The sequence below is a fragment of the Danio rerio genome, chromosome 3 (assembly GCF_049306965.1).
Source record: "Danio rerio strain Tuebingen ecotype United States chromosome 3, GRCz12tu, whole genome shotgun sequence".
Classification (NCBI taxonomy): domain Eukaryota; kingdom Metazoa; phylum Chordata; class Actinopteri; order Cypriniformes; family Danionidae; genus Danio; species Danio rerio.
The window spans coordinates 66826636-66849000 of record NC_133178.1 but is presented as its reverse complement, the minus strand read 5'-3'; the positions used below and the strand labels follow the sequence as shown (position 1 = coordinate 66849000).

Below are 22365 nucleotides of genomic sequence, written 5' to 3'. Positions count from 1 at the left end.
ATTACCCTTACCTGCCTAGTTACCCTAATTACCCTAGTGAAGCCTTTAAATGTCACTTTAAGCTGTATAGAAGTGTCTTGAAGAATATCTAGTCTAATATTATGTGCTGTCATCATGACAAAGAGAAAATGAATCAGTTATTAGAGATGAGTTATTAACACTATTATGATTAGAAATGTGCTGAATAAATCTGCTCTCCGTTAAACAGAAATTGGAAAAAACAAATAAACAGGTGGAGAATAATTCTGACTTCAACTGTATATAAAAACAAAAAAGACCTGCTCAAATGCGTCTCACATCCACGCTTATACTGTAACCCTCACTGTGAGTCAGGATCAACTGGAAATTCTGAATCTGCAATATCACAAGTCTCCAACACATATGAGCTCTGGATATGTGTTTCCTCTTTATATTTTTAGCTTTATTCATTCATTTATTTATTATTATTATTGTTATTTTTTATTATTATTATTTATTATTATTATTAATATTATTATTTTGATGTTATGTCATGTTCTATGGATGTTGTGTTAGTTATGTTTTGCTTGTCTTCTGGTGTTGTTATTATGTGATTGTGATTAATTGTGGGACCCTCTTGAAAATGAGATGGTACATCTCAAGGGGTTTATCCCAATGAATAAATATCACCATTCTTGAGCTCCAACTGCAAAAACACAACAACAACAACAACAACAACAACAGCAACAACAACAACAACAACAACAGAAAAGGACTGGTTGCCTTTAATTTTTAAGTTGAATCAAAGTAACATTCAAATTAAATAACAATAAACTGATATAAAACAGTTTGTAAACTCAACAAGTCAAGTTAGGCACATAGATTTATACTTTTAAATTCACCTAGAAATGTAATTTCGTACAGCGCACCCTCAATACAAGACACTGTAGTAATGTACAGTAAATACCATAGTGTATTTGAACATACTCTAGTAAAGTGCATTATACAGTATAGTATTTAGTACTTTTTGTAAATGAATTCTCCAGCGCACTGTAATAACAACTATAGTGAACTGTAATAGTTACTGTAAACTTTAGATTTTGCTAGTAAACAAGTGTATTGTAGTATAATATATACTGCTACAGTTGTAGAAAACTACAGTACTGGGGGAATTTGTTTTGTATTACTGTAGTTGTTGTGTTTCCATAGCAACTGTAGAATCACCACAACAGATCAATCACTATAGTTCTTGTTACCATAGCAACTGTTGAATCACCACAACGGATCAATCACTACAGATCAATCACTATAGTTGTAGTGTTACCATAGCAACTGTAGAATCCCCACAACAGATCAATCACTATATTTGTTGTGTAACCATAACAACTGTAGAATCCCCACAACAGATCAATTACTATAGTTGTTGTGTTACCATAGCAACTGTAGAATCACCACAGCAGATCAATTACTTTAGTTGTTGTTTTTCCATAGCAACTGTAGAACCACTGCAACAGATCACTTGCTATAGTTGTCGTGTTACCATAGTAACTGCAGAATCACCACAACAGACCAGTTACTATACTTGTTGTGTTACCATAGCAACTGTAGAATGACCACAACTGATCAATCACTATAGCTGTTGTATTTCCATAGCAACTACAGATCAATCACTGTAGTTATTTTATTACCATAGCAGCTATGGTATTACAACTTTTTAAATGCAAGTACTTTACTATAGTACGTTTTAAAAAGCAGCACAGTAGTTCCTATAAATGACTGTAGTATTGTTGATGTGGGCAGCGTGGTCATTATTTACTCAAAGTGAGATCACTGTGACCTCGGTGACGTGAGATTGTTTTTCGTTTTTGTAGTTCCTGTCGATCTCGTTTTCCCAGTTGCTTTGTAATTAATCCATGTTAACACTCCTTTCAGCCTCCTTACAAGCTCAAAACAAGCAAAGACATGTCCAGTGTTGTCCCAATAATCACCTTTGTTTATTAGGAAACAGATGAGTTCCACTTTATTTCACCTGTCTTTAACTACTAGTGTTTACATCCAAAATTAGCAGTTCTAGACGCATTTACTGTGTGTTCATGAGTATTGCAAAGCACGACAGAAGTGTGATGCGATTACACTGAGAAAAAAAATAAACTGTTTAGTGTGGTAAAATCCAATACATTTACAGTCATTACTTTCAAAATGCAATAATAAATGTCAAGGAATTTCCCCAAGTAAAATGTAAAACATTAAACATTTACATCTAATAAATAGAGTTCAGTGAATTCATTTACTCCATTCATTCATTCTCCGTCTGCTTAGTCCCTTATCTATCAGGGGACATCACAGTGGGATGAACCGCCAACTATTCCAGCATATGTTTTATGGATGTTTAAGTGGATGACCTTCCAGCTGCAAACTAGTGCAGGGAAACACCCATACACACTCATTCACACCCATACACACTCATTCACACCCATACACACTCATTCACACACACACACACACACACACACACACACACACACACACACACACACACACACACACACACACACACACACACACTCATACACTACGGCCAGTTTAGTTTATCAGTTCCCCTATAGCGCATGTGTTTGGACTGAAACACCCAGAGGAAACCCACACCAACACAGGGAGAACATGCAAACTCCACATAGAAACACCAACTGACCCAGCCGGGACCTTCTTGCTGTGAGGCCACAGTGCTCACCCCTGAGCCACCTTGCTATTTATTGCAAAAATATATTTAAGCAATTTTTAATCAAAAGCTATTGTCTTGCTTGGGATGCCCATAAAACCCTCACATCTGTTTATTATGAACGGCGAAAACACTGAAAGTGAGAAAAAAGAAATCGAATACATTTGACTTAATTTGATAAAGCAACACGTCTTTTGTCTATTTGAGATAATCAGTGGGTTTTTACTCAACATTTACCCTAATGTAACCCTGCTGTTCCTACACCACCCAACCCGCTCCAAGCTGGGATCGCAAATATGGGAGTTGGTTCCTCTGTTCCTCTAACAAGGAGGCTAAAGACCATGGCCTCTAGCGGCTGTCACCAGAGCAGCTTTTCGTGCCCAGAGGAGTGAGGTTTACCAGCACAGCACTTCACTAGCTGCCCACTGTTACACTCCTAAATAAAGTCATTCATTTTACAGAATATTCACATGTTGCATGTACTTATATAACTTAATGTACTGCATTTTACTCAAATTGTTGCTGCAAATGGATTTTGTCAAGTAAATCTTAAAAGTGATTGTTTTCAATTGTGTATCTTATATAAAGTACATGTCTGAGGATATACAGTTGAAGTCAGAATTATTAGCCCCCTTTTGATTTTTTATATATTAAAGGGCACCTATGGTAAAAAATCTACTTTTCAAGCTGTTTGGACAGATCTGTGTGTTGGTATAGTGTATAGACCGTCATACTGGGGTGATATGAACACACCCAGTCCTTTTTTTTCAATTTAACTACAAAAAAAAAGGGTCGGCCAATTGGAGCTGTTTTCAAATCGATCGCACCATTACGTAGGTGTGCGATCCCCCCGCCCACCGAATTGATTGACAGCTGCGCGCAATTAACATGTTCCAGTAGTCGCGTGTATATGTCAACAAGACCAGACAGACATACGCAAAGCAACCGGGAATAAAAGGTCTGTTCTGTTCGCTAGGATCAGCAATCATCAACAAATGTGATTAAGAGTGAGTTTCACATGTTTAAAGTGTTTTAAAGCAGAGTATGTGTAATTAATTACAGCGTTTTACTTCAGCTTTACTTCATCAGCACAGTGTCAGAACAATTATAAAAGACGCTTCAATCCCGGTTTGTGGAAGTTAAATCAGGTTTATTTTGTACATTAGCATAACAGATATCCACACAGTACTTGAGGTTAGCCTTAACTAAGCTAAGCGCGCTCTGTCTGCCTGCCTGTGTGCGTGTGTGTGCGTGCGCGCGCGCGTTAACTTCGTAACGATATTGTGTGTGACTCATCAATGCAACTTCACAATACTGATTAGTAAAGATTAGTTCTTACTGTAGTATCTCACAAACGCTACGTGAGACCTTCTTCCTTTAAGTCTGTCTGTTGTCTGACGCAGCTGAGGGAGGAGGCATGTAGTGGGCGAGAAAGTGGGCGGGAAAGAATCGCCTTAAAGGCGCAGTACGACAAAACCACCCCCTGCTGGAAATCAGTATAAAACAGCATCTTGTAAAAGGTGTAATGAAAAATCTGATGGGTATTTTGATCTGAAACTTTATATACACATTCTAGGGACGCAAAAGACTTATATTAAATCTGAAAAAAGGCGTAACCTAGGTGACCTTTAAATTAAATTAAATTAAATTAAATATCTCCCAAATGATGTTTAACAGAGCAACGAAATGTTCACAGTATGTCTGATAATATTTTTTCTTCTGGAGAAAGTCTTATTTGTTTTATTTCTGCAAGAATAAAAACAGTTTTGAATTTTTTTAAAGCCATTTTTGGATCAAAATAATTAGCCTCTTTAAGTTATTTTTTTTCTGATAGTCTACAGAACAAACCATCATTATACAGTAACTTGCCTAATTACCATAACCTGCCTAGTTACCCTAATTAACCTAGTTAAGCCTTTAGATGTCACTTTAAGCTGAATAGAAGTGTCTTGAAAAATATCAACTAAAATATTATTTACTGTCATCATGACAAAGAGAAAATAAATCAGTTATTAGAGATGAGTTATTAAAACTATTATGCTTAGAAATGTGCTGAAACAATCTTCCCTCCATTAAACAGAAATTGGGGAAATAATAAACAGGGGCGCTAATAATTCTGACTTCAACCGTATATTTATATATACACACACAGAATACATGTAGCTCTACATGTAAATACAAACTTTTATCTTGGATGCGAAAAATAATTAAAATGGCATACAGATATATACGTGAATATATTTATTTTGTATTTTATATACAGTACATGTGTGTTCACACATTCATAAATATGCACGTAAACACATGTATCATGTAAATATAAACGTTCGCGATTAATCGTTTGTCAGCACTACTTACTATGTTTATTTCATTTGTTTATTTGGCAGGGACAGTGTTCATCAATTAGCACGCCTGTACATGCTATTAACATTAAGTTATACCTTATTACATGGCATTAGCCTAAACCAAACTCTTCTACAAAACACCTAACCCAGGGGTAAGAATATTCAATATTCTACATTAGTTTGATTTCATAAAGTGTAAACCAATGACTATCTGTTAAGAGAAAGATCAGATGTAAAGCATCTATCTATCTATCTATCTATCTATCTATCTATCTATCTATCTATCTATCTATCTATCTATCTATCTATCTATCTATCTATCTATCTATCTATCTATCTATCTATCATGTGTATATTTTTGTGCTTCATATAGTGCGTTTCTGTGCATATTTAAGCAAAATGCACAGTATATAAACTTTAATCTTGCATGTGATTGTTTGACAGCACATAAATAATTCATATTAAATTATGTCTTATTATATGAAATGATCCTAAACCAAACCAACCTTTCACAAAAACACCCAACCCTATATTTTAGGAATAATGTACTTTACATTCAATTAGGTGTAAATCAATGCTAAGAGAAAGATCAGATTTAAAGTGGCACTTGCCATTCTTGTTGTCCGGCAGCTTTGGGGTACAGTCTGATCTCCGCATTGAGGTTGAAAAGGGTGTCCTCTTCGGTTAGATCCGGCAGGACGGTCCGGTAGAGCGGATGTTCAAACAGCGACTGCAGCACGGAGGAGACCCGCACATCAGTGCGCCTCTGCCGGCTGTCCGCCTCCCGCATCAGCCCCCTCTTCCCGGAGCCCTGCTTCTCAGAGCCGGCTCTCTCTGTCACCTTTTCCCGCGACTGCGACGTCAAATTAGAGTTGGGCTCATTGCTGAAATCCTGCAGTAATCTCAGAGAGTGCTTGTTAGGCCAGCCGGGATCGGCGGCTCTGGCTCGCTGTTTACCCCAGGATCGAGGCTCCTCGCCCGGCGTGTGAGCGCAGGAGCAGCCGCTGCCCCCTCCAGCGCTGGAGCTCGAGCCCGCCGCGCGCTTCTCCAGCTTGGGTAACAGGTCTATCATGATGTGCATGGTGCAGGCGATGAGGAACACCGTTAAAATCAGCACGCGGAATTTACGAAAGAGTATCATTATGGTTTATTTATTATATTTAGGCTAAATAGAGCACAATATGATGATGATGATGATGAGGAAAGATATTCAAGAGCGCATCTGTCCAGCTACTGTAATCCTCTTTAAGATAGGAGATCCATGTTCGGAAAAGGTCTTCCTTTGCATCCTGCTGCGTCCAGATGCGTATCAATTTGGTATTCTTGGCATAGTTGATTTCTCCCCCTTTTTTAAATCAGATGCCCTGTCGCATCCTTACAGGTGCATAATAAAAGCGAAAACGTCCTGGTATGTAATGCAAAACACACACATACACATTAAAAAAACCCCAGATCGAGTCGTCAAGAGCCGCGGATCAGCAGTCCCATGTGCGGATGTGTCCGGCAGCATGTACAGATAAAGTGCATTAGTTCTTGATGAGGAGCAGCCAGTGACAGGTGTAGATGTATCAGTGCACTGTGTGTTAAATATTGGGATCCTGCCTCTTCTCGTCACAGCGCTCAGATTGGCTGAGTGTGTGTGTGAGTGTGTGTGTGAGACTCAAGGAAGAGCGACTCTAAGATATTGGGCTGGGAATGTGGCTGCAGTCCCCGCTGTTGCAGACAGAGGGCGCATTACACTGACTATAATAACTTCTCACGGTGACACTTTAGGTCACAACTCAGAGTATTAATGAAGCATTTACAAACACTACTGGCTAAATAAACCAATAATTGGCTGCTTATTAATATTTAGTAATTAATAATGTTTAAGGAAATTAAGGAATGTTTAGGGTAAGATTAGGGATGCAGAATAAGATTTATAACCGCTAATGAACAGGTAATGTTTTGATAATAGGCTGATAATAAGCCAGTAGTTAATGGTAAACAATAGTTGGTAACACTTTAAAATAATTGTCCATTAGTTAAGGTATTTACTAACATAAACAAACAATTAGTAATTCATTCATTACGGTATTTATTCTTTGTTAATGTTAATGTTAATGAGTTAAATAATGTTAGTTCATGGTAACTCACTGTGCATTAACTAATGTTAACAAGCACAACCTTTATTCATTTATTTATTTATTTATTTATTTATTTATTTATTTATTTATTTATTTATTTATTATGTGTTTATTTATGTGTTTATTTATTTATTTATTTATTTATTTATTTATTTATTTATTTATTTATTTATTTATGTGTTTATTTATTTATTTAACGTGTTTATTTATTTAAAAAAATTATTTTATGTGTTTATTTAATTTATTTTTTATGTGTTTATTTATTTATTTATTTATTTATTTATTTATTTTTAATGTGTTTATTTATTTATTTATTTATTTATTTATTTATGTGTTTATTTATGTTTATTTATGTGTTTATTTATGTGTTTATTTATTTATGTGTTTATTTATTTATTTATTTATTTATTTATTTATTTATTTATTTATTTATTTATTTATTTATTTATTTATTTATTTATGTGTTTATTTATTTATTTATTTATTTATTTATTTATTTATTTATTTATTTATCTATTTATTTATTTATGTGTTTATTTATTTATTTAATTATTTTATATGTTTATTTATTTATTTATTTATTTATTTGTTTATTTATTTAATTAACGTGTTTATTTATTTATTTTACGTGTTTATTTATTTATTTATTTGTTTGTTTATTTATGTGTTTATTTATTTATGTATATATTTATTTACTTTTTATTTATTTATGTATTTATCTGTTTGTTTATTATTTTTTTTATTTATTTATATATTTTAATGAAAGGTTTTATTTTTAACAATGCATTAGTTTAGGGAAGGATTTTAATAATGCATTAGTTACTAAATAATAAATGCTGTGCAATATTATTCATACTTTGTTTAACTTTAGTAAACTGATTAGCTAATAGACGGTGTGTGTGTGTGTGTGTGTGTGTGTGTGTGCGTGTGTGTGTGTGTGTGTGTGTGTGTTTAACAATGGTTAAAGGGAAAGTTCCCCCATAAAATGAAAAACTCTTTCATCATTTGCTCAGCCTTTACTTGTTCCAAAACTATTTGGCTTTCTTTATTCTGTTGAATTTAAAAGAGAAGATATTTTGAGAAATGTTGGAAACCTGTAACCATTGTCCTCCACGTTCAAAGTCTCTTAAATCATCTTCTTCCCCATTCTGATGCTCGCTTTGAACTGCAGCAGATCATCTTGACCATGTCCTAAATGCATTGAGCTGCTGCCATGTGATTGGCTGATTAGAAATTTGCATGCAGTATAACTGGGAAGAGAACACAAGCAGGAACTCTGCTTCTAACTACAGCTCTAGAGGTGTAGTTGTAAGTGTACAGTTTGTGACACAGTTTGCAAACGTTCGGTGGAATGATGGATTTGGGATACACCAAATCAATGAACTATGTTTGTAAATACAGAACTCTTGACCTTAGTTAACTAACAATGGTTTTCAGAAATGCACCACTGGTCTCCGCACATGACTGAAAGCAAAAGACTTCCGTAGTAAATACAATACCCCCCCCCCCCCCCTCTTTATCAGAAATAAATTCCAGCATTCCTCAGTGTATCTTCAACTGTTGCTTTAATAAATGAGAATGGAATATTAATGCAGCGGTGAGTGCCCCTTTAAGCACATGATATAATGTTGGTTAATGTTATTCATGAAAGGTTTCCAGGTCGGGTGTTCTGGACTTGATCTGTTGAGTTCATTACCTGAACTGTCAAGCTCAGCATTTAAGCAAATAAACACAAACAGTGTGATACGCAAGAACTCTTTTCACACACACACACACACATGCACACGCACACGCACACGCACACACACACACACTTTCCCAAACTGATTTTAAATTATTTGCCATGTAAGAGGATGGAAAAGCGAATGAACAAACACACAGACAAGCACCAGCACAAACACAAATTAACACAAACAAACAAATATAAACATACAAACACACAAACAAACAATCACAAACACCAACAAACAAGCACTCAAACAAACACATAAAGACAGACACACAAACAGAAAACAAACACACACAAATACAAACACAAACCAACAAGCAAACTCAAAAAAACACACAAACACAAACAAATACAAACACACAAACAACAAACATCAACAAACAAACAAGCACACAAACAAACAAACAAACTCAAACAAACAAACACAAGCACAAGCACACAAACAAACAAACAAACAAACAAACAAACAAACAAACAAACAAACAAACAAACAAACAAACAAATACAAGCACAAACAAGCACACACACAAACAAACAAACTCAAACAAACAAATACAAGCACAAACAAGCACACACACAAACAAGCAAACTCAAACAAAAAAATACAAGCACAAACACACACACAAACCTTAAACAAACAAATACAAGCACAAACACACAAACAAGCACACACACAAACAAACAAATAAACTCAAACAAACAAATACAAGCACACACACACACACACACACACACACACACAAACAAACTTAAACAAACAAATACTAGCACAAACACACAAACAAACAAACTCAAACAAACAAATACAAGCACACACACAAACAAACTTAAACAAATACAAGCACAAACACACAAACTTAAACAAACAAATACAAGCACAAACAAGCACACACACAAACAAGCAAACTCAAACAAAAAAATACAAGCACAAACACACACACAAACCTTAAACAAACAAATACAAGCACAAACACACAAACAAGCACACACACAAACAAACAAATAAACTCAAACAAACAAATACAAGCACACACACACACACACACACACACACACACACAAACAAACTTAAACAAACAAATACCAGCACAAACACACAAACAAACAAACTCAAACAAACAAATACAAGCACACACACAAACAAACTTAAACAAATACAAGCACAAACACACAAACTTAAACAAACAAATACAAGCACAAACACACAAACAAGCACACACACAAACAAACAAACAAACTCAAACAAACAAATACAAGCACACACACACAAACAAACTTAAACAAACAAATACAAGCACAAACACACAAACAAACCTTAAACAAACAAATACAAGCACAAACACACAAACAAGCACACACACAAACAAACAAATAAACTCAAACAAATACAAGCACACACACAAACAAACAAACTTAAACAAACAAATACACGCACAAACACACAAACAAACAAACTCAAACAAACAAATACAAGCACACACACAAACAAACAAACAAACTCAAACAAACAAATAAAGCACAAACACACAAACAAATCTTAAACAAACAAATACAAGCACACAAACAAACAAACTTAAACAAACAAATACAAGCACAAACACACAAACAAGCACACACACACAAACAAAGCTCAAACAAACAAATACAAACACACAAACAAACAAACTTAAACAAACAAATACAAGCACAAACACACAAACAAGCACACACAAACAAACAAACAAACAAACAAATACAAGCACAAACACACAAACAAGCACACACAAACAAACAAACAAACTCAAACAAACAAATACAATCACAGACGCACAAACAAACCCCAAACAAACAAATACAAGCACACAAACAAACAAACTTAAACAAACAAATACAAGCACAAACACACAAACAAACTCAAACACACAAACAAGCACACAAACAGAAACACAAACATCATTTGCTGCAAACTTTGTCAAACTGTAGTGTGTTTATTGATCTGCTGTCACTCTATGTGGATGAAGAAATACACAAAGGTGAAGAGGCTTTTAATGCTTGTAAGGCCCTTTGATCTTATGGAGAAAAAGTGCTTTATTATTATTATTATTATTATTATTATTATTATTGGTAGTAGTATTAGTTAAGTATTAGTATTTACAAACATCTTATTTTTACATCTTAACATTAAATCTGAACATTATTAGTAGGTAATAATATAATATTAACATTATTAGTTAGTATTTACTAACATGAACTAATAATGAACAATAGTTGTTAGCGTACTGATTTTTCCGGTAGCCAATGTAGTAACTGTTGAAATGTTGTTGTTATTTCTACAGTGTATTGTGAATATCATGGTAACTCAGGGTTAAGCGTGGGCCAGGATCTGCTTTGTTCAACTACAAAATGTCTTTAATGAACGTTTCCATATTTGCGCGCCGTCCTCCTTCACTGTCCGCCGATTTCTGCTGCTTTTCACGGAGCAACAAAGCATGTGGAGCGGTGAAGATGTTATCTGTAGCGCTGCTATCTCTCGCTCTTATGCTCATCTGACGAGATCTGGCTATCGGAGAGCTATTGTGAACACGTCATTGTGTTTATTAGAATCTGGAGATGGAGAGTGCTTCATTACAGGCTGGTCAAAGGGAGGGTAAACAAAAGGAGAGTGTTTTTGTGTTTCACGCGCACACGCGCACACACACACACACACACACACACACACACACACACACACACACACACACACACACACACACACACACACACACGTTTGTATTGTGAAAAGTGGGGACATTACATAGGTTTCCATTCATATACTGTCAAAACCGTATATTGTATTGCCTTCACCCCACCCCACCCCTAAACCCAACCATCACAGGAGTCAGTGTGCAGCTTTACTCTCTGATTAAACTCATCCTGTAGGATTTATAAGCATTTTGAGAAATGAGGACGTCACCAATGTGCTCATATTTCTCCTCCTTTTTGTAATAACACGCTTCCATGACATTTAATAAAAGCTATATGTTAAAGCTTTGTTTTCATGTTAGAATTCATTTTTGTCCTACTATCTGTGACAGCGGCGCTCAACATTTCTATTTTAGAAACTATTTCTGCGATGTCGCGGCAGAACAACAGCATTAACTACTATGACGATGATCACCTCTGGTACTGATCATGTGCTGTACTTAAATGCTAATAATGTGAGTTTGAAAACATTTGACAGCACTTTTAAGTGTTTTGAATTCACGCAATAGGTTTGCTTATTTATGACTCGTGTTTTGAATTACCAATGGAATTTGTGTATTTATGAATTGCATTTTGAACTTACTAATGAGCTTATGTTTATGAATTTTGTTCTGATTTTATGAATTAGATTAGCATATTTATGCATTATGATTTGAATTTACAAATTAGCTTAGCATTTTAACAAATTGTGTTTTGAATTTATGAATCAGATTTGTGTATTTTTAAATTGATTTGAATTTACAAATTATATTAGCATATTTATGAATTGTGTTTTGAATTTACAAAATAGATTAGCATATTAATGAATTGTTTTGAATGTATGAAATAGATTTGCATATTTATGAATCGTTTTGATTTTATGAATAAGATTTGCATATTTATGACTTGTGTTTTGAATTCATGAAATAGATTTGCATATTTATGACTTGTGTTTTGAATTCATGAAATAGATTTGCATATTTATGACTTGTGTTTTGAATTCATGAAATAGATTTGCATATTTATGACTTGTGTTTTGAATTCATGAAATAGATTTGCATATTTATGACTTGTGTTTTGTATTCATGAAATAGATTTGCATATTTTTAAATAGTGTTTTGAATTTACGAAATGGATTTGCATATTAATGTATTGTGTTTAAAAGTTACAGAATTTATTAGCATATTTATGAATTGTTTTGAATGTATGAAACAGATTTGCATATTTATGAATTGTGTGTAGAATTTACGAAATAGATTTGCATATTTATTAATTGTTTTAAATGTATTAAATAGATTTGCATATTTTTAAATTGTTTTGCATTTATGAAATAGTTTTGCATATTTATGACTTGTGTTTTGAATTCATGAATCAGATTTGCATATTTATTAATTGTTTTGCATTTCTACAATACATTTGCACATTTATTAATTGTGTTTTGAATTTATGAATTATATTTGTGTATTTATGAATTGTGTTTTGAATTTATGAATTATATTTGCGTATTAATGAATTGTGTTTTGAATTTATGAATTATATTTGCGTATTAATGAATTGTGTTTTGAATTTATGAATTATTTGTGTATTAATGAATTGTGTTTTGAATTTATGAATTATATTTGCATATTAATGAATTGTGTTTTGAATTTATGAATTATTTGTGTATTAATGAATTGTGTTTTGAATTTATGAATTATTTGTGTATTAATGAATTGTGTTTTGATTTTATGAAATAGATTTGCATATTTATGAACAGTGTTTTGAATTTGCAAATTGGATTTGCATCTTTATGAATTGTGTTTTACAATTATTCAATTCATCTTTATCTTTAAATATGCAAATTTATGAATCCGATTTTTGTATTTATTAATTGTGTTTTGAATTTACTAATCAGATTTGCATATTTATCAATTGCGTTTTGAATTTACGAATTAGATTTGTGCATTTAGGAATTAGGCTTTGTTTTTACGGATTAGATTTGCATATTCATCAATTGTGTTTTTAATTTATGCATTGGACTTGTGTATTTTATCGTGCTTTAACTTTAAATATTGTGTTTTTATTCATGGATCGTGACTTGTATGACTTCTATTTTGTAAATGCATTATTCTTGAGACTGATCTGGCTCTGTATTATATAACCACTCGAGCAAGATGAAATCTTCATGTTTTCAGTGAACTATCCCTTTAAAAGCTCGACGGTGGGATCCTCCGAGCCAGAAATAAATGCAAAACACCCAATGATGAAATGAGTTGCAGTGTCTCGCAACAGTTTGGAGGCAAACAAAGTGTCAGCATTTCACAACTCTGCCTCAAATTGATTAACATTCCCTCTTTTTTTTGTTTTTGTCGAGATTACTCATGATGGATTTTTCATTGCAGGCTAGAAAACAGCGCTGAGAGGGTGTGGAAGACTAAATAAAGCATTGTAATCATCCTAGCTGTTGCAACAAGATTTCATTACCTCTCCAACAGGTCTGTGGAAAATCGCAAACACACGCACTTCCTTCAAGTCTCCAATGTTTTCTTTGGGGAAAGCCAGAATGTTGATGAGGCAGTTGGAGGAGATTGTTGGCACAGTTTGCGATTCCTCTTTGATATGAGCTCACAGATATCTTTTATATTCAGAGAATATGCCATCTGAGCTTCCCAAAAGAGCAATGTAAAGTCATCCACCACTATATACAGCTCAAGTCAGAATGTGTGTGTTTTTTAATTCAATTTCGGTTTATGGGATTCAACACATCTCTAATAGCTGATTTATTTTCTCTCCGCCATGATGACAGCACATAAAATTAGACTAGATATTCTTCAAGACACTAGTGTTCAGCTTAAAGTGACATGTAAAGGCTTCACTCCATTTCATGGACTACAACTCCATGCGTGCACTCCGCTCATGCACACATGTTCCTGATCACGACTGATTGCACACACACCACCGGAGGATTGCTATTAAAGCTGCACGCACAGACACCGCTGACTTATCCAGCATTAAATATTGTAAATATTGCAGTTAAATGTGTTCAGTTGAAAAAACAAAAAACAAAACACTATCGGTTAGGGGGTGGGTGAGGGGATTGGTCGGTCGGTCGGTCAGTCAGTCAGTTAGTCAGTCAACAGCGGCCTCTGGTGGATCTGAAAAAGCATACACAGCGGCCTCTGGTGGATTCGCCAAAAACTAGAAACTACAAAAAAACAGCTCCTGGGACATATTTGGTGCTCTCCAGGAAAGTATACAGAGGTACATATTTGTCACGATCACCAGGGATCTTAATCACCATTGATCGCTGGAAAACACTCACAAGCGCTAATGGACTACAGATTCGCCATTTCATGGACTACAACTCCATGCATGCACTCCGCTCACACACACATGTTCCTGATCCCGACTGATTGCACACACACAACCAGAGGATTGTCAAGGACTGATTACACACACTATTTAAGCTGCACGCACAGAAACCTCGGGACTTAGCCCTGCTATTCCTTAATGTTTTCATGTCTGAGTATTCTCCTGTCTAGTCTTCCGTGTCCCGAGCCTCGCCTTTGTTCTTCAGTGTATTGATCCTTAGCCACAGCCTGACCCTTTGCCGGCTTGACTACGATTTTGGATAACCCTTATTGCATTGTTTTGCAACCTGCTATGATCTCTGCCGGTGTGACAATCCTGCTAAATAAATGCTGCATTTGGATCCAATATTACGGTGTTCGTCATCGTCACACACATTACAACATCCATAATGAGCCTAGGTTGGTGTTGGTGATTAATTGCTTTGTCTTTGTTGCTTTATGCACATAACTCACACGTCGACATTCCATTATCATGAAACCCATGATACACAACAAAAACCAACGCAATCTCACGGCAATTCGTAACTTTTTGATTTAGTGGCTAATTCGTATGAATTCGTACGATCTAGTTCGTACAATTTAGTACGATTTGCTCATCACCCAATGACGGTTGGGTTTAGGGGGTGGGGTTAGGTGCCACGCCTCCTTTTTAAAATCGAAGTTCGTTCGAATTAGCCACTTAACTGGCAAAACGTAAAATACGTTTCCTCGTGAGATCAGGCTGACAAAAACACAGCTGTGGTCATTGTCAAGATGCATTTACAAAACCGTCCGGGACTTCATAATACTGCGATCGCTGAATTTTGTGCCAAATGACAAACATTTTTGTGCAGTCGTGTATACGGTAAAAATAGTTTCTGTATTTTTAGTGTTCTGTGTTTATTTGCGGTGGTGAACTGCATTATAGGATGTTGATCTCCGCTCAGTCCACTTCTGATGTAGAAAATTCAACTCTACAGTTTAACAAAGTGACTTTTATTGACATTTTAGTCGTTTGAAATATAATATATAGTGAAATACGTCTGTAAATAGCAGAAGATGTGCAGCAGTTTATTAGAAAGTGTTTGTAGTGTAATATACAGCACCAACACACACAATATACCCCTAATACACATGACAATAAAGTCACTTTTTACAAACCTTTCCAAGATAAAAGTTGCTGGAAGAGCGATCAAGATCTCATAATGCAACTCAAATAAGCAGAAATAAATAAAAACACGAGTCACAAAATACTGAAAACTGCTCATTTAGGGGTATTTTTGTACAGCCGGGTCAACGAGGTGAAGTCTAGCATTGTTTTCTGCTCGCCTCCTCCTCTCTGCTTTTCCCAGGATGATCTCAGTGTCATGTTTACACTTTGTTTTTGGTCATATCTTTATATTTTCACCTCCTCTGGAATGAGACGTGATGAAAAGGAGGCTCATTTCCTGGCGCTGATCCGACCTGAACTCTTTGGCAATTCAGGAAGGCATTTCAAGAATGGGCTGTTCCTCCTTCAGGAGCAGAAAACGGGAACGAGGGAATAATACAACCTTAAGGGGTTCTGTTTTCTGTGGATCGGTCTGTATTCGTGACTCTACACACCGTCTCCATACATGCTGAGTGCAATGTAATAACTTCATGCAATGTAGAAAATATTTTCTGACTGATGTTTTTAGTCTTGTCTTGTACAAATATTACAGAGAGCCGTGATTTTGGGGAAAAAATGGTTGAGAGAGAAAAAAACTGAGTGATATTGATGGTTTGTTCTGTAGACTATTGTAAAATATTGTAAATATAAAAAAAATTGTAAAAAATATTTGTAAAAAATATTAGAAAATTGTAAATATAGCTTAAAGGGGCTAATAATTGCATCCTTAAAATGGTGTTTTAAAATTTTTAAAGTGCTTTTATTCTAGCCGAAATAAAACAAATAAGACTTTCTCCAGAAGAAAAATTATTATCAAAAATACTGTCAAAATTTCCCGTAAAAAAAAAAAAAAAAAAAAAATATATATATATATATATATATATATATATATATATATATATATATATATATATATATATATATATATATATATTATAGAAGAACTGTATAAAAAATATAATTTTTTAAATAATTTTTTTTTGCAGAATAATTTATGGCATCCGCTGCATAAAACATATACAGGAATAGTTGGCAGTTCATTTCGCTGTGGCGACCTCTGAAATAGAGAATAAGCCGAAGGAAAATGAATAAATTAATATTTATATTTTGTTGAATTTATCATTAATTATTTATTATTATTTAATTATACATCACATATTAATTTAATTAAATTTAGTTTAATTTAATTTAATTTAACTGACACTGTCTGCTCCCACCTTCCCACAAACCAACAGTATGTTTTTAGTTTTGTCTAGTCCAAATATTATGGAGACCCGGAAGGGACGTGATTTTGGGGAAAAAAATGGTAGGGAGAAAAAAAAAACCCAGAGTGATAGATGTTTTGCGTTATCTCACAAAACTGTTGTTCCAATTTAATTTAATTTAATTTAATTTAATTTAATTTAATTTAATTTAATTTAATTTAATTTAATTTAATTTAATTTTCAGACACTGTCTGCTCCCATCTTCCCACAAACCAACGGTTTCCAACAAATCTGTAATATATGGCATGAGAGCGGCTCTAAGTCATGTTAGCAGCTCCGTCTTGTCGAAATCTGCCGATTCTGTCCTCCCTGCGTACTCTACCTAAAGCCCGGGATAAAGAAAAGCATAGAAATCCCTGTGCTGGAGCTTAAATCCCGTCATTTTAACCTTTCTCAGATTTCCAGCAGAGCGTCTGCGGTGCAAAAGAGGGGAAAAAAAGAGACTTTCTCAGTGAAAGGATTACAGTGTGCAGGCAGGTGCTGTGGAAAAAGTAACACCGCCGAGCGTCTGTGCAGTAAATAATAATAACAATAACTAGATTTGTGCATTTTCAGGGCAGATAGTCACCACTTTGAGGATGCAATGACTCTTAGGTATTTGGCGGTGCTAATAGAGTGCAATTGATCAATTAATTTACTTCATAGGGAAAAATTACTAAAACAACCTTTACTTTTTGAACATAAAGTTTCAACTTTTGAAGTTAGACATGTTCTGAGGTTGTAAATCGATATTTATTCACCATTCGTTGCACAGATTGATCGACTGGTTGACTTTAATGTTCAAGTCAGGTCAAGTTGAGTTTCCCCCACAGTCCAAAGACATGCGCTACAGGTGAATGTGGCTATAGTGTGTGTATGTGAATGCAAGAGTGTATGGGTGTTTCCCAGTGATGGGTTGCAGCTGGAAGGGCATCCGCTGCATAAAACATATGCTGGATAAGTTGGTGGTTCATTCTGCTGTGACGACCCCTGATTAATGAAGGGACTTCATGAATGAATTAAATGTTTTTACTTCTTCAACCTGACTGACTGTTTTTATAATTTACAAACAAACTAGTAAATTAACAAATGAATAAACAAATAAATTAACAAACAAATAAACAAATACACAAAAAATTAATAAAATAACAAATTAACAAACAAATACACAAATAAATAAAAATAATAAACAAATACACAAAAATAAATAAAATACTATTAAACAAATAAATTAACAAACAAACAAATAAATAAATACGCAAACAAATAAATAAAATAACAAATAAACAAACAAATAATTAAAAAACATAAACAAATAAATTAACAAAACAAATAAACAAATACAAAAACAAATAAATAAAAGAACTAATAAACAAAAAATAAAAACAAATACACAAAATAAAAAACTAATAAACAAATAAATAACAAACAAATAAATGAACAAATACAAAAAACTAAACAATCAAATAAACAAACAAATAAATAAAAAACATAAACAAATAAATTATCAAACAAATAAACAAATGCAAAAACAAATAAATTAAAAAATAACAAACAAATACACAAAAATAAATAAAAAAATAATAAACAAATAAATTAACAAACAAAAAAAAACAAATATACAAACGAAAAAATAAAATAACAACTAAACAAACAAATAAACAAATAAATAAATAAAAACATAAACAAATAAATAAACACACAAATAAATGAACAAATACAAAAAACTAAACAAAAAAATAAACAAACAAATAAAAAAACTAATAAACAAATAAATTAACAAACAAACAAATAAATAAACAAATGTACAAACAAATAAATAAAATAACAACTAAATAAATAAATAAATAAATAAATAAATAAATAAATAAAAACATAAACAAATAAATTAACAAACAAATAAATGAACAAATACAAAAAACTAAACAAAAAAATAAACAAACAAATAAAAAAACTAATAAACAAATAAATTAACAAACAAACAAATAAATAAACAAATGTACAAACAAATAAATAAAATGACAACTAAATAAATAAATAAATAAATAAATAAATAAAAACATAAACAAATAAATTAACAAACAAATAAATGAACAAATACAAAAAAACTAAACAAACAAATAAACAAATAAACAAACAAATAAATAAAAAACTAATAAACAAATAAATTAACAAACAAACAAATAAATAAAAAATATACAAACAAATACATAAAATAACAACCAAACAAACAAATTAACAAACAAACAATGAACAAGCAAATGAACAAACAAATAACAAACAAATAAAAGAACAAACAAACAAACAAAAGAAGAAATAAACAAACAAATCAACAAACAAACAAATAAACAATTAAATTCATTCATTCGTTCACTGGCATTGAAGATCTAAAAAAAAAAAAACCTAGCAACCAACAGTAAACAAGGCAAGGCTAATGGAGACAGCTGATAGGTCAAATGTATGTAAATGTTCCTTACATCAGAGTTTATTCGACAAATGTATTTCTCACTAAGTCCAGATCCACCTCTTATTTAACTTTTTTGTAGATTAAAAGATTTTTATTTGACATTTGGTGCTTTCTTCACTCGTTTTCTCATGCGATACTTCAAAATGTGCATTAACCCAGAGCGATGAAAACGCAGCTATTGGAAAAAAAGAGGGTCAGACTTTATGTTGATGGTCTGTTTGTTGAATTTAAGTAACATTGCATCTACATGGCAACTTACTGTCATTAAATTATAAGTAGACTGTTAGGGTTGGGGTTACTATAAGTTGACATGTACTTGCAAAATTTCTTAATGTCAGTAAATGTCTGTTGAAGAAGCAGCATCAGCAGATATTCAGCAGACAGCCCACTAATACTCAAATGCAACATCAAAATAAAGAGTTACCGAAAGGTGTATTAAAATCACCTCATTCAGATGGTCTTGTACAGTTTCTTATGTTCACGCTTCTCTGTTCAACGGTCATGACATGACATTTCAGATTGAAGGACAGATCGATCCAAACTCTCAGTTTGAACTTCAGTCTGTCAACATTTGCTCTGATTAAAAGTATCAGGATCATGCAGAGAGATATTGTGATGTGGGCAGAAATACAGTCATGCAGGCATTCAGTGCCACACTGCAAACAACAGCAGTTCCTACTGAGAGTCTGTGTCCTGTTACTAGTCCAAATATCCCAAAACTCCTGAATCAGGAAGCATTTTATAGACGAGCTACACATATGGTGTTGCTTTCAGAAATAACGAGACAAAATGTTTTTGCTTCAAACAAGCCAAACAATCAAGCTTTATTCACATAAGATTATTCTGCTCACGCCATTGGCAGATTATTTAGCATGTTTTAAAGAAAACCCCACCTAATTTAGGCAAATTATTAATGATTCTTGGCAATAATGTTGGCTAGTCTAGAAAATGCTTCTTGATTTAGGAGTTTGTAGATATTTTAGTCCTGTTTCTAGTCCAAATATCCACAAACTCTTACATCAAGAAGCATTTTCTAGTCTTGTTTTCAGAAATAAATGAGTCAAAGTTTGGTGAGTTTTGAAGAGTTGCAGCCATGCAAACATTCAGGACCAGACCAGCGTTACGACACTTTCGTGGGCTGATTCCTGTTTCCGTCTTTCCTCTTGTGTTTATATATGGGTTGGTGTGGGATGGCCTGACACTGGCCACTTTGGCAGCGGTCTGTGAGTGTGTGTGTGTGTGTGTGATGTTGGCATGTTGAGTTTGGACCGTTTTTTCTGCCCCATAATTAGACAGGAGCGGATATTGGTGCTGTAGGAAGAGGTCGGGATGCTGTTTGCTTTGTGGTTTGTGTGGATTCAGAGGGCTGGGAAGTCACAGGAAGCTTCAATAAGTCCCGATGCCCATATATGGTAAAAGACATTAAAAAGCACACTACTGTAGTAACAGTTTAGTTTTAGTACAAATCCACCTTTTATACCGGCTTATTATTAAGATATGAACTGTTTATTAGTGCTTATAAAGTATGATCATATTCTTCATCCTCAATCTTAGCCAATACACAAACCTAATCTCAAATCCTACCTTAATAACCCTTATTAAGCAGCTAATTAATATTTATTGAGCTTAATATCATAGTTAATAGCATGAATTGTACTTTAAAATAAAGTGTGACCCAAATATTACTAAAAAAGCATGACCGTTTCAATAAAGTGTATTTTTAGTTGAACAATTTTCCAAACCCAAAACAAGAAATTCTGAACTTACTATAAGAGTATAATCCAATCCTATTTAGATCCAACTCATCAGACTATTACAAATGTATTAGTGAAAGATCTGATCTCAGAAACATGTGGTGTTCCTCAGGGCTCGGTCTTCAGCCCTTTGTTCTTCTCCAGGGACGCCCATGCGTATGTCAACAAGACAAAGCAAAAGCACATTCTGCACACATTACAGAGTGCTGCTGTGGAGGAAGAGGATGGAGTGGCCTGCCTGCAGTCCCGACCTGTCTCCAATAGAGAATGTATTGCATGCATTTTGAAGCCCTGTACTGTTTCCCATCTTAAGACTTGTTTGCAGGAAGAATGGGATAAAACGACACCAGAGACACTTCATCACTTGGTGTCTTCAGTCCCTAAATCACTTTCAAGTGCTGTGAAATGTAATGGCAACATTACAGGGTGGTAAATGTTTTACTGATACAATTTTTTTTTTTTAATGTGTGGCAAGAACCAAAATTGTAGTACATGTTTATTTTTAAAATAAATAAATTTGTTAAAAATCATGAGGAACATATTAAATAATGGTTGTTGCATTGTCTGCAATGAAATACAAGTCAAAGTAAATTTAGAGATCACGCCTTTCTTTTTTATTTTCATTTTCTATACGGCCCCAACCTTTTTATGATTTGTATAATAATAAAATAAATAAATAATAATAATAATAATAAATAATAATAATAATAATAAATAACAAAAAAAATAATAATAGTAATAAAATAATAATAATAATAATAATAATAATAATAATAGTAATAATAATAAAATAACAATAATAATAAAAATAAAAATAATAATAAATAAATATAATAACAACAAC

The 22365-nt window shown here is 33.4% G+C and overlaps 1 protein-coding gene across 2 annotated transcripts in view; it reads right to left on the bottom strand.

Annotated features, from left to right (window-relative positions):
* The window catches only part of fam20ca (FAM20C golgi associated secretory pathway kinase a), a 67512-nt gene extending 60931 nt beyond the window's left edge, over nt 1-6581 (bottom strand). Inside the window, exon 1 of one of the 2 annotated variants that reach the window (XM_073945249.1) lies at nt 5577-6581. Coding sequence is in view for 1 of the 2 variants with exons in the window: in XM_009299891.5 (XP_009298166.2) it covers nt 5634-6163 (530 nt within the window). In the remaining variant the exon portion in view is untranslated. The remainder of the gene's footprint in view (nt 1-5576) is intronic. The other variant, XM_009299891.5, reaches the window with a different exon arrangement.
* Between the last annotated feature and the right edge of the window lie 15784 nt (nt 6582-22365).